Raw genomic sequence first — 14,318 nt, 5'->3', positions numbered from 1 at the left:
GTTGACCTGGATCAACCCATGATTTTGTGCATTTGGGATTCTCAAAATAAATTCACTTTTCATTGCCAGTCACAATTTGATGCAAAAGAAGACTTTTTTCGTACCATTGAAACAACATTTGTCTTTCGTTCAGTTGATGTGACACCCATTTTCCTTCCTTTGAAATCTTTCCCATTGCTTGTAAACGATTGGAAATGGCTTTCTGAGCAATGTTTAATCTTTCTGCGAGTTGTTTTTGAGTTTGACATGCATCTTCATCCAATAATGCTTGTAATTCTTGGTCTTCAAACTTTTTCAGTTGACCTGGACATTTTTTGTCTTTCACATCAAACTCATCACTTTTCAAGAATTTAAACCAGTGTTCACAAGTATCTTGAGATGGAGCACATTCCCCATAAGCTTCCCGAAGTATACGATAACTTTTTCTTCAAAATAATGAATTAAAACCACAAATGCTCTCTTTTTGGCATGAAATTTGACATTTTTAAGTGTAAAAATATCTATGATGTTACACCTTCAGCAAAGTTGACATAGAAGTTTTGAAGCTTGCTGTCAATACAACAAAATAGCATACATATCAAATCGCATATATATCAACATATGTGTAACTCCATCTATTGAAAAAAATCCTCATTATTAACTGGTACACCTAGTATTTCCTTGGAAATAAATCTTAAATGCTCTGGCCCTCAATCAATGTGTTTAATAACTTTTTTTACAGATGAATGATATAAAAGAGAAGGTTAAAAATATTCACGGCTATGTGAAAAACATTGAGAATTATATTCAAGATGGGAAAGACGACTATAAGAAGGTAATTTAAAACTTAAATCTTATTTATTTATAGTTTTATTTCTTGTGCTTAAAGAAATTTTCTCCGTCCAACCTCAGAGAGAAAGTGTGGGGGCTGGGGGGTAAGAGATCAATCAAAGGATGTGTATGCAAGCATATTAGCATAACCAATGGACACGGACACTGGGGCGGTGGGGGCTTGTCCTGGGGGCGGGAGTGTGGTGGAGGGGTCAATCGGGGGGAAAGGAGACATATGTAATACTTAATTTAAAAAAATTTTCTTTTTTATAGCAAAAAGAAACTGAACTTAATAAAGTAATAGCTCAACTAAGTGAAAGCGAGAAACACAAAGAAAAGATAAATACCGATATGGGAATCATGAGACAAGATATTGATACACAGAAAGTAAGTCTTCTTTGTGTCTTAATGGTGTCACTTAGACCAGTGGTCGGCAAACTCATTAGTCAACAGAGCCAAATATCAACAGTACAACGATTGAAGTTTCTTTTGAGAGCCAAATTTTTTAAACTTAAACTGTATAGGTAGGTACATTGTTATTAACTTAATTAGAGTACTCCCAAACTGGCCTTTGCTAAACACGTCCTTAATCTGAGGGGTCAAGGTCAACCTCAGTGAATGTACCCCCACTTCTTCTAACGCCACTTCTTCAAAATAGACTCGCCCAGGCCGAAAACCAACTTCTGCACATGGGCCACGAAGTTTCAATCACACTGTACGTGCGCGCCCACACGTGGTATTTTGTGGAAGAGCCACTCTCAAGGGGCCAAAGAGCCGCATGTGACTCGCGAGCCGCGGTTTGCCGACCACTGACTTATACCAATAACATTTTTTAAAACTTTTATGTTCAATAGATCCATATAGTAGAGAATATCAGTTTTTTAAAAATGAAGTTATTTTATGCAGTATTGAAAGCCAATTCCAGTGTTATGTAATACTAGATAAAAGAAAACAGTAGCATAGTCTCTTGTTCCTAATAAGGAAAAAGTACACAGTCTCCCATGGAAGGATAGTCTCCCATGGAAGGATCTTGGAGTGTCACAGCAGCTGCAGTGGTGCGTTAAGTTGCCTTGGCAGCAAAAGGACAGTTACAACCATATCATGGTAGTCACTTTTAACTGCTTATAATGATATCTGTAATAGATAAGTATATATTTATATTATGATTACCAGGAAAACTGATGACAGTTGGGGGAAAAACCCACAAAATAGTGATTTATAGATGGGCAGAGTTGGATATGAACACTAAACATGAGAGAAAAATCCTTCCATGCTTCTCTCCCACCTCCAAATTCATTTTCCCTGGTGACTCTCTGCTGTTATTGTTGGTTAACGAGATATTGCCAAAGATCTGCCTCTCCCTCCCACTTCCCACATGACTGAGTTTATCTCAGCAGCTAGGGTCACTGAAGGAGGAACCTAGCTTCCTCTTTGAGAAGTCTTGACTTTGAACTTGTGATGAGTTTTCTATATTCAGGCTTTTATAGTCCAAACCAACATTGTTTCTACAGGATATTTTTTTCTCTAAATTTCAAAGAATCAACTTATAATGTTTATCTCACAATGTAGTCCATTGTAATCACTGGGAAACCTACTGAAATAATTGTGTTGGCATTGCTGCTGCTGCTAAGTGATTAGGTCTCTTTAAGGACAAAACTGCTTAATAAGAACAGCCAACTTTAAATTTTCAGTTCAATTCAATGTCCATGGAAGTCTCATCAAGTAAATATTTACTATTTTTGTGGCACTTCTTACTGCCTTGTATAATTTATTATTTGTTAGCTTGAAGGTAAAGATCTTATTTGACATACTTAATAGAATCTAGCCCTAGCCAGTTTGGCTCAGTGGCTAGAGCGTCGGCCTGGGGACTGAAGGGTTCCAGGTTCAATTCTGGCCAAGGGCACATGCCTGGGTTGTGGGCTCAATCCCCAGTAGGAGCCGTGCAGGAGGCAGCCAATCAATGATTCTCTCTCATCATTGATGTTTCTCTCTCTCCTTCCCTCTCTGAAATCAATAAAGAAATATATTTTTAAAAAAATAGAATCTAGCCACAACCGGTTTGGCTCAGTGGATAGAGCGTCAGCCTGCAGACTGAAGGGTCCCAGGTTCGATTCCGGTCAAGGGCCTGTACCTGGGTTGCGGGCACATCCCCAGTGGGAGATGTGCAGGAGGCAGCTGATCGATGTTTCTCTGTCATCGATGTTTCTAACTCTCTGTCTCTCTCCCTTCCTCTCTGTAAAAAATCAATAAAATATATTTTAAAAAAATAGAATCTAACAGTATTGACACATAGGACAAAAATACAAGTAGGCAAAAAAAAATTGAGGGGGGACATTAATAGTAGTATTGCTAGCTTGTGATTTTTTTTTTCAATCAAATTTTTTATTGTGGGGTTCCTATGCAAGATGATCCAATGGGGTACAGGTATAAAATATTTAATTAGTTACAGTTGTTATTTCATTGTGTAAATTTCTGTTCTGGTTTATATGTGCAATCCAGGTTAGTCCAGGTTGTAGATTCCTTCACCCTGGCTTATTCTCCCTCTATTGAGTTTAACACGATTCTAAATAAGGCAGAATTAGTACTACCTGCCAGCAGTTGCCTGTTATGAATCACATGTTGGTAACGTGATCATTTTTTAACTGGTTTAATATTTACATTTAGATACAAGAAAGATGGCTGCAGGATAATCTTACGTTAAGAAAAAGAAATGAAGAACTAAAAGAAGTTGAAGAAGAAAGAAAACAACATTTGAAGGAAATGGGTCAAATGCAGGTCTTACAACTGAAAAAGTATGTTTTTTAAAAATAGTCTTTAGTTTAAATAAAGGACTATTATTGAATTTGAAGAATATTTAATATGTGTTTTTTTAAAATGATTTAAGCCTTTAGCCTAAATGTCCCTTGAGACTTATAGGAAGTTTTTATACAAATATATTTCATGGCCTTATGAATTAAGTTACTGAAGAAGTGATATAGAATTTATAGTTACACTGCAGTGGTGGACAGAATTAAAAATGCCAAGTCCCCAGGTTTCTGTTAGCCTGCTTCACAAGATAATGATACCGAATAAAAACAATATATGGCCTATGAACCCTGCCTGGGTCAGAGCTTGTGCAATTTATAATACTGCCAAAGTGATTTGATATTGGAGACCCATTTTAGATGGTCTTAGTTATAATTATACTAGAGGCCTGGTACACGAATTCGTGCATAGATGTGGTCCAGCCAGTCTGCCCCTGTGGGGGCCCATCAGGATGGGCTGGCCAGGGGGAGGGACCGTGCTGGTTGTTTGGCTGGGGGGTTGGGGGTGGGGAGGATTGGGGCCGGGATCAGGCTGGTTAGCTGCCGCAGTATGCGTCATAGCCACCAGTCGTTCTGGTTGTTCCGCCGTTCAGGTCGCTGGGCTTTTACTAGTATATATATATATATAGATGACAGCCAGGCAGATTTGTGTGGTTTTTTTCTTAAGATTGTCCTGATTCTTCTTTCATCTGGTTTTATTGGTACTTACTGTAGTATCTACCTTCCTGGTGCAGCAGCAAAGATTTTGTTCTTGCCTTGTCTGCCTTAGAGTCAGTTGCCTTAAGAATTCTGTAAGAACTCGGTTGATGCTAAGGCATTAGACTGGTATAAATGGCTATACTCACCAAATTGATTTTTTAACGGCCTCAGTTGATTAAATGTAGGTCTCTCATTCAGTCATTCCTTATAGATTTTTCATTTGTTTGACTTTACACAGAAATATGAATCAAAGAATGCTTTAGGTTTTCTAAAGTATATAGTAAACTGAAATTTTAATTTATAAAACACTACAAGTGGTTAACCCTGTTATCGGTTTAGCTGTTTAAAATCTCTTTCCTATAATGAGGAAATCAGACTTTTTAGCTGGAAGAGCTATTCATCTTTAGCTTCTTCATTTTTTATACATTAGGACATTGAGACTCAGGAAAAAAGTTCACAGTAAATTTTGATGAAAGCCAGGAATGTGACTCAGATATCCTCGCTCCCAAGCCTCAGCTCTTTAACGCTATAATGTTAGTGCTCCCGGTTGCAAGTTGGAAAAAATAAAGCTTTTAGAAGAAACTTTTAAATGAAACAATTTATTCTTTGCTACTGAAAGCAAAACCAGATTTTTAAAATATAATTCCTTCTGTGGTTGGTATATAACAATGTTTTTTATATCCATTCAGTCTACTAAGTACAACTGCTCTTTTGCAAACCTTTCTTCAACCAGAACACAACAGAAATAGCAACAAAAGGACTATCAGGCCAATTCTGTAAGGATGTTTATAAACTTGACAGCAGTGCCGGGCACATAAGAGGGTGCTTAATAAGGAACTGTTAAATGAATGAAGATTTTTTAAAATCATATATTAAAAACTGTATTATCTACTAAGTTTGGGTATTTTACTTTTTTTGGTCAGAATTATGCTTGTGTGAGAAGTTTTTTCATAGAGGAATACAAACTTTTTTTTTAGTAGGTGTTACTATAGAAATTAATAGTTTGAAATAAAATTATATTTGTCTTTGACAATGTGAACAAAATTGTGACACCTGTTATTCAATAACTCCTCATTGTACACTCTCAGTTCACAGTCAGAAGTTTGTGAATTTCTAATATTAATCACTAAGAGTGCTTTATTTAGTGTCTAAAAGTCAGGAACTTTCTTATTGCTCGCATGTTATGAGAGTTCTTTATTCAGCACACAAAAATTAACTGTTTAGAAACCTGGATGCTTCAGGAATTTGGAAGTAAGAAAATTTTCTTTTGTACTGAAGCCTTACATAAAAAGCAAGGAAAGACTCTGTTATCATATGCTGACTGCTAAGAAGAATGATAAATGATATTTCTCTCTAAAGAGATCTGGCTTTTCCACTTCAAGCTGCCAAAAGCTAAAAATGGTCCTCATTTGTCATTTTTCCCTTTCATAGTGAACATCAGAACTTGGGAGAAAAAATAGAAAATATAAAAAGAAGTCACAGTTTGGCAATAGGGCGACAGAAGGGTTATGAGGAAGAAATTATTCACTTTAAGAAAGAACTTCGATCACCTCAGTTTCGAGATGCCGAAGAAAAGTATAGAGAAATGATGATTGTTATGAGAACAACAGAGCTTGTGAACAAGGATCTGGACATTTATTATAAGACCCTTGACCAGTAAGTATTGAATTGGGAATTTGGTCCCCATTGTAGTGAATATCAACTAGCATATTTTAGTCGTATCTCCCTCTTTTTAATTATATGTCATACATGCCAAAGAACGGAAAATACATATATTTATGTGTATACAACAAATACTGAAGTTATAAAGGTAAGTTATAAAGCATATTAATACTAAGGAGTGGTCATGATACCCCTCCTCACACACACCCAATCCAAGAACTCTACCATTGTCACTAACTGGCATCCTCTCAAATGCTCCTCTTTATCTCGGCCTCTGTCATCCCCACTCCCTGTAACCATTGGCACAGATTTTTGTTGTATATGCTTTAAAAAAAAATAATTTTATCATATGCATGTAATTTGAGCTTAAAAATATATTCTGTGTACTCTTCTAGGATTTGCTTTTTTAAAATTTTGTTTTGCTTTTGTTGCTTAGAGCTGTCGTTCATTCATCTTCACTGATATATAGAATTCTATTGTGGGAATAGACCACTATGTATCCATTCTTCTGTAGATGGACATTCAGTTGTTTCCGGGTCTTCACTGATATCACCCTTCCTTATTATGTGTTCTGGAGCAGAGGTGTAAGAGATTCCTTAGAGCAGTGGTCAGCAAACTGTGGTTCGCAAGCCACATGCGGCTCTTTGGCCCCTTGAGTGTGGCTCTTCCACAAAATGCCACGTGCGGGTGCACACGTACAGTGCAATTGAAACTTTGTGGCCCTTCGTGGCCCATGCACAGAAGTCGGTATTTTGTGGAAGAGCCACACTTAAAGGGCCAAAGAGCCGCATGTGGCTCGCAAGCCGCAGTTTGCTGAGCCACAGTTTGCCAACCACTGCCCTAGAGTATATGTGGGGTAAAGTTTCTGGGTTGCAGGATATGCTCAATTTTACAAAATAATGTTAAGTTTTTTGCCAAAGTTTTTTCACTAATTTGCACCACTAGCAGAATATAAGGATTTTTTTAAACACATTTTCTGACATTGGTTTTTTTCAGTTTCTTAATTTTTGCCAATCTGAGTTTAAAATGTTAAATCATTGTGGTCTTCATCTGCAGTCCCCTGATTTCTAATATTGCTGAACATCTTTTTCATGTTTGACCATTTTGCTTCCTCTTTGAAATGTTTGTGTCTTCTACCTATATTTAATGTATTCTTAGTTTTGGGTTTTTTTTCCTTACTCCTCACATAAGGATATGTTTATTGAATTTAGAGAGAGAGGAAGGAAGAGAGAAACATTTCGTGGCCTCTCGTATGCTCCCCACTTGGGGCTCAAACCCACAGCCTAGGTATGCACCCTGATCAGGAATCGAACCCGCAACCTTTTGGTATATGGGACGACGCTTCAACCAATTAGGTCATCCAGCCAGGGCTTTCAGTCATCTAATTGATTTGAAGGTGTTCTTTATCTCTGCATTTTAATTACTTTTAAGTTATATGTATTAAAATATTTTTTTCGAACTTTTCATGTTTATCTTTTCACTTTCTTATAGTGTCTTCTAGTGGACAGATTTGATTTTAGGATCATTGAATTTACCAATCTTTTCTTTTTGGGTTAGCTCTTGTTTTGTCTTGTTTAAGAAATCCTTCCCTACTTTTGTGTGTCCTTCTAAAAGTTTTAAAGTTTGTCTTTTCACATTTAAGTACATTTAAGTATATAATCCTAAATGGAACTTTATGTACAGCATCAGGTAGGACTCCAGTATCACTTTTCCCCTTGTGGCTAAGCAGTCGTCTTGGCTCTGTGTAGTGAGGAGCCTGTCCTTTTCTTAATGATCTGCACTGTCACTTACGTCACACATCAGAATTCCATATGTGTATGGGTCACTTCTGGGTTTTCCATCTGTTTCATTGGTCATTTTATCTATCTCTGTGCCATTGCCTAAACTGCCTTATTTCCTACATCTGCATAATATATTCAGCATATAACAGAATTTGTTATTTTTTCTTTATTGATTAAGGTATTACATGTGTCCTTATCCCCCCATCCTCAACCCCCCCAGAATTTTTTATTCAGTCTGACCATCTTGTTCTTTTCACTAGTGAATTTAGTTCTTTCAATTCACAAATTTGTTTCTGTCTTTTTTTTTTTTCTCTACTTTCTGCCTTCTGTGGAATTTTTATTTCTCTTTTCCCTTCTTTGGGTTGTAAATGATATATTCCACTTTAGTTATTTAGGTGTTTACCTTTAAATTTTTAACATGCATATTTTAAAATCAGATACATTGATTCTTAAAGTGTTTCTGGAGCAGCATTATGAGTATCATCTTGGAACTTATTAGATAGGAAGGAGGGGTGGGGACTCAGTCGCACACCTATAGAGTGGAGATTAACAAAGATAGCTCAGCTTCCAAGGTCCTCCCTGAGGAGTGGGATACGAAAATGTGGAGAAAAAGAAATCCTCCTGCCTTTTAGGTGGGATTGCAAATTGGTGCAGCCACTGTAGAAAACAGTATGGAGGTTCCTCACTAAATTAAAAATAGAGCTACCTGTGACCCAGCAGTCCCACTTCTGGGTATTTATCTGAAGAAATCCAAAACACCAGTTTGAAAAGATACATTCACCCCTAGGTATCTATGAATAGATGAATGGATAAAGAGGATGTGGTACATATATACAGTGGAATATTACCTTGCCGTAAAAATGAATGAAAACTTGTATTTGCAACAACAGGGATGGACCTTGAGGGTATTATGCTAGTGAAATAAGTCAGAGAAAGATAAATACCATATGATTTCATTTCTGTGTGGAATCTAAAAAGACAAAACAAAAAGCAAACTCATAAATACAGAGAATAAACTGATAGTTGTCAGATGGGAAGGGATGGGAGAGATGGGTGAGAAAGATGAAGGGAGATTAAGAATGTAATGACTAAGCCCTGTGTTGTCCAGTGGTTAGAGCCTTGGCCTGCACACCGAAGGGTCACAGGTTTGATTTCCAGTCCAGGGTATGTACCTGGGTCGTAGATTCGATCCCCACACCCAGTTGGGGCATGTGCAGGAGGCAACCAATTAATGTATCTCACATCGATGTCTCTCTCCTTCCCTCCCTCCCTTCTCTCTCTAAAAAAAAAAATTAATGGAAAAAGTATATCCTGATGGGAATTAACAACAAAAGAATGTAATGACCAATTGGATTAATGACCAGTAATACATTTAAAATGGGTAAAAGACACAAATGTTTCAAAGAGGAAACAAAATAATCAAACACGAAAAGATGTTCGGCAGCATTGGAAATCAGGGATTGCAAGTGAAGATAACAAACTGCCACTTATAAAAGTAATCATGAGGTACATAAATCATAAGGTATATAAATGTCTAATTACTATTTTGTATACCTGACACTCATATAATATTGTGTCAATATTACATAATCTTAAATAAAATTTTAAGATTTTAAAATTTATTTAAATAAAATTTTTAAAAATCAAAAACTCACTGAAATTTAAGAAACAAAAAAAGCAACCCAACCCTTGAATTTGACAAAATGGAGGTTGTTAATGATTTTGAGGTGCAATCTTAGTGGCTTGGTTGGAACTAAAGCCTTGAAGTTGGATGAGGAAAGGATGTTTGGTAAGAAATGGAGACAGCGAATATAGATACTTCTTACAAAAAGTTCTTCTGTGAAGGGGAGCAAAACAATGGGGTGATAGCTTGAAGGGTGCATTTAGGTAGAAAGGTTTGGTTTTAAATTTTACTTGCACATATTCTACTATTAGGTAGCTCCTCTACTTAGTACACTGACTGCAGACCTGGTTTCATGTGTACTGACTGAATAGAACACTACTGCTAGGCACCTCCAGCTGTTCCTGCAGACCCAGAGAGCCAGTGGTAGCCACAAGAAGAGGAATGTCCTCAGAAATGCACATGTTCATTCCCAAATCCCTCTTCTGTCTTCTTGTCAGGGAAAATGGAGATATCATATTCTGTCCCTCCTGCAAACAGTCCAACAGGGGAGACCATGGTAGGTGCCCCATAGTCTATGTTTGACCTGGGCCTTTAATAATGAAGGAAGGACATTTCAGTAGAGAAAAAAATCACAGAGGCATCACGTAGCCAAGCGATGGGGGTGAGAGGGTTTGGTGTGGCCAATCAGCAGTTTCTGGGGGTAGGGAGGTACGGGGCTTTCCAGCAATTTGGGCTTACTAAAGGAACAAATCCAAACTGAGGTCTTTATCTGGTAATCAGATGGATTCTACTAAGTGAGAGGAAAAGAATTGGTACAAATTTCCCCAAAATTGAGTCTGTGGGCTGGTGCTTGCAAACAGTGGCCTTCTTAAGGTTTATACTCTAAGCCTTAAATTTGTCTTCTCACCTAGAAGAAAGTGAGGTCCAAAATTTCCCTCATTGTTTCACCTCTTAGAATGAAGCATGCAGTCAGTGTAGTTGTTGCATTTAGCTGTCTATTTAAGGTAACACAGGAAATTAGCAATGCATTTTCAAGAAAAGCTGATTACCATCTGTTATTAGTAATCATCTAAAAACATCACTAATTGTAAGCATTGCCAATGGTCTGAGAGACTTGCACTGGCTGAGAAGAGGGAAAACATTCATCATTTAGAATGTATTGCTCCTTGTCCCTTAGTAGAATATATCAATTAGAATTAAATGATTTTAGAATATGTTCAACCTTATACCAATCTTACACTGTCATTCTTCCCCAAACGTGGAAGGTTGCATATTCTGCTGAGATTCTGTGGAAACATGTAACTTTTACAGTTTTGTATCCAAGGTAACCAACTCTCTGTGAATCTGTTGAGAGTCTGGCTACTTGAATGCATGGAGGGCTTAGGGCTCATTTTTCAACCAATATTCTTGTCTTCACTGTGGTTGCAGCAGTTTTACAGCACTGGGTCCCTCCAGCATCGAGCCAAAATCAAAAGATAACCAGAGACTTTTCACACTCACTGCAGTTTTTTTTTAAACCAAATGTTTATCTTGTGATAATGGTTGAACCCTTGCTTGAATTTTAAAAGCTGTTTTGTTTTGTGGTGTGTTTTTTGAGAGTCTGGCTAAAGGAAATTAGTTCAGTAGTTTTAAGAATGTAATAGTCTTAAGGGTTTTATCTAGAAAAAGTGGCCTTTTTTCTTTTAAATGTGCAACTTAAGTTTGGCAAATTAGGGATTTTGAGTTTAGCTCGGTAATGAAAATCATTATTAGTTTGGAACATGGTACCATTTCCTCTGTATGAGAGGGTTTCCACTCGCTTAAATGTTGGGGGACAGGAAGTTCTCACGCTGCTAAGTATCAGGGCAGCAGAGAAGAGTATTCAATGTAATCATGAATAACAATGATCATAGCCAATTTCTTAGCAAACTATATATCTCAAAGTTTGGTACAATTTTAAATACAAGGATAAAGACAATATTGTTAGAAAACATCCTTTGTTGAATATAATCTTTTCTACTTTTTTCCAACTTTATTTTCATTAACTTAGTTTTTCATACTTCTGAACTAACTTTTTTTTATTAGTAAGGCATATTTGTATTTGGCCCTTTTAATCAATACTCAATAAAATAGCTTGAGACAATGGGGAAATTCAGTTCAAGATTTGCCATTTTATGTGCATTAGTTCAAATTTTGCCAAAATGGTAGCTAACCTTCCTTAGTACCTGGAGATGCTTTAAATAATGAAAGAAGCAGGACCTAGAAGGTCTTTTCCTGGCAGGTAAGGTTTTGGACTATTTAGATGATATTTTTCCAACCCCTTAGATACCTGCTCTCTAATTACTCCGTATCAGACATTCAGATCTTTGCTAATGGTTAAGTCCTGATTTAAAACGTGGCCTCAGAACGGCAACAAAAACCTTGAACTATGGTCCTGGGGAGGCCTAATATGCTTCACTTGTGCCATCAAACTAGAACGTATGTATACTTAGGAAGAAGATAATTTAGAACTTACAGAGCTTTTCACTAAATGTCCAAGTGTGGGAGGCAGTTGGACAGCTTAGAACAAAAAGGAAAGTCATCTCATTGCCGGGGCAGAAGGCCTGGTGCAAAGAGGTACTAAAGGGCAGTGTAGTCAGCCTAACGTTTACAGGAGATACTCATAAAGAAGGAAGAGGGACATGGATAGAAACAGCTGCACCAGTTACATTGGCTCCTATTTCTATTTTTCTGTCTTTTTAAAAAAATATTTTATTGATTTTTTTTACAGAGAGGAAGGGAGAGGGATAGAGAGTTAGAAACGTCGATGAGAGAGAAACATCGACCAGCTGCCTCCTGCACACTCCCTACTGGGGATGTACCCGCAACCAAGATACATGCCCTTGACCGGAATCGAACCTGCGACCCTTGAGTCCACAGGTTGACACTCTATCCACTGAGCCAAACCGGTTAGGGCTCTGTCTTTTTTTTTTTTTTTTTTTAAGTAGACTTCATTTAGAGCAGTTTTAGGTTCACCACAAAATTGAGCAGAAAATACAGAGATTTCCCATATACCTCCCCCAACCTAATAACCAAAGCCTCTCCCACCATCAGCAGCCTTCACTAGAGTGGAACAGTTGAACCTACACTGACATGTCATAATCCCCCAAAGTCCATCGTTTACATTAGGGTTCACTCTTGTTGTAATACATCCTATGGGTTTGGACAAATGTATAATGATATGTATCTACCATTATGGTATCATATAGAATTGTTTCACTGGCGCATGGCTTTTTGTCTTTCTGGCCTTATGCTGTCCCATGCCTTCTTTCAAACAGGAAATTAGTAGGCCCTTGTCATTTGTGAGGATCATATCCTAAGACTTTCATTGATCACCAAAATTATTACTACTCTAAAGCTATCATTTGTCCTCATAATATGACATAGATTGTTACTGAAAATTTAAAGGAAATCTTTCAGATTAAATATAGGACCAAATAATTTATAGACCACCATATTCTTAGCTCTTAGACCTTTCCATTCTCTTGTGGGAACCAGTTTTCACAAAATGTACCACTTCATGTGAGTTAGTATTTGCATATAACCAAATGATATGTACACCAGGCACATGGTGGGGCTGATGCAACTAACCAGATGACCACTTACCCACAACAGTTTCCAGCCCATGAAATTCATACCTTTGCCTCAGCAGAATGATTGTTTACTTGAGGTCATGGGCCTTCAAGGTCAATCTTAAATGATAATTATAAAGTCCAGGTGCATAAAGGTGTGTGTAGCTCATCTCTGGGCCTGTATTTGTTTTTTTTTGTTTGTTTTTAAATATATTTTATTGAGTTTTTACAGAGAGGAAAGGAGAGAGATAGAGAGTCAGAAACATCGATGAGAGAGCAACATCGACCAGCCGCCTCCTGCACACTCCCCACTGGGGGCGTGCCCGCAACCAAGGTACATGCCCTTGACCGGAATTGAACCCGGGACCCCTCAGTCCACAGGCCGACGCTCTATCCACCGAGCCAGACCGGTTTTGGCTGGGCCTGTATTTGTTGATCAGCAGTCCACCCTCACCCAGTCCTGTGTCAGAGCTGCTTTTCTTGCACAGCCCCCTCTTACGTCAGACCCTCCTTACTCTTATCTATATTATTGTCATTTTCCCTCACTTCTTTGTCCCTCCTACCCTCCCCCCACCCCGATATACTTTCACCTGGCTAATTTTCCTAAAGGTAGTTGTCTCTATTCCCTGCTAATTTTAGGACAGACTTCCACACCTGGCCTTTCCCATTTCATCTCTCAATACTCACTGTGATCTAAGCAAACTGAACATTCCTTAGGACACCTCAGATTTTCCCATGCTATTTCTCTTCCTTGGAACGTTATCTTGATGCCCTTCCCAAGCAGATGTAATTTTTCCTTCCTGTGTATTCCATAATATTTTGTACAACTTATATGAGTTAACCCATTCAGCCTTATATTATAGATATTTATGCTTCCCGGTACTCACTCCATTACTATCCAAATCACAGAACATGGTTCACATTAGACTTAGGTTTATTTCCATGACAATGTCTAACATTTATTCAGCACTTACGTATTAGTACGTTGGTGACATGTTTTTATTTCCCTCACAGTGCTTTTCTAAGTATGTTTATACAAATAGATCTTTTTTGTTTTTATGTGAATAGTATCACACTATTGGCTTTTTCTGTTGGCTTTTTCTTACACTTAACATGTAATGAAAATATTTTATGTTCATATATGTAAGTACTTCATTTATAATGGCTGCATACTATTCTATAAAATGGATGTTGCCTACTTTATTTAACCACAGATGGACATATTAGGAAGTTTTTAAATAATTGCTACTACAGATAGTGCTACAATGCATGTCTTTGCACACTTGTACAGATACACTAGGAAGATAACTTCTTAGAAACAGAGTTAATGGGTCAGAGGGTATCTACA

General features: G+C 37.5%; 1 protein-coding gene across 1 annotated transcript in view; it reads left to right on the top strand.

The window, feature by feature from the left end:
* The window catches only part of RAD50 (RAD50 double strand break repair protein), a 74,350-nt gene that overhangs the window by 48,813 nt on the left and 11,219 nt on the right, over window positions 1-14,318 (top strand). Inside the window, exons 18-21 of the mRNA XM_006759153.2 lie at window positions 722-814; window positions 1,084-1,197; window positions 3,475-3,602; window positions 5,745-5,969. Of these exons, the coding sequence (XP_006759216.1) occupies window positions 722-814; window positions 1,084-1,197; window positions 3,475-3,602; window positions 5,745-5,969 (560 nt within the window). The remainder of the gene's footprint in view (window positions 1-721; window positions 815-1,083; window positions 1,198-3,474; window positions 3,603-5,744; window positions 5,970-14,318) is intronic.

The sequence above is a fragment of the Myotis davidii genome, unplaced genomic scaffold (assembly GCF_000327345.1).
Source record: "Myotis davidii unplaced genomic scaffold, ASM32734v1 scaffold456, whole genome shotgun sequence".
In the NCBI taxonomy this organism is placed as follows: domain Eukaryota; kingdom Metazoa; phylum Chordata; class Mammalia; order Chiroptera; family Vespertilionidae; genus Myotis; species Myotis davidii.
Note: the sequence above shows the minus strand (reverse complement) of the source record. Positions and strands in the feature narration are given on the sequence as shown.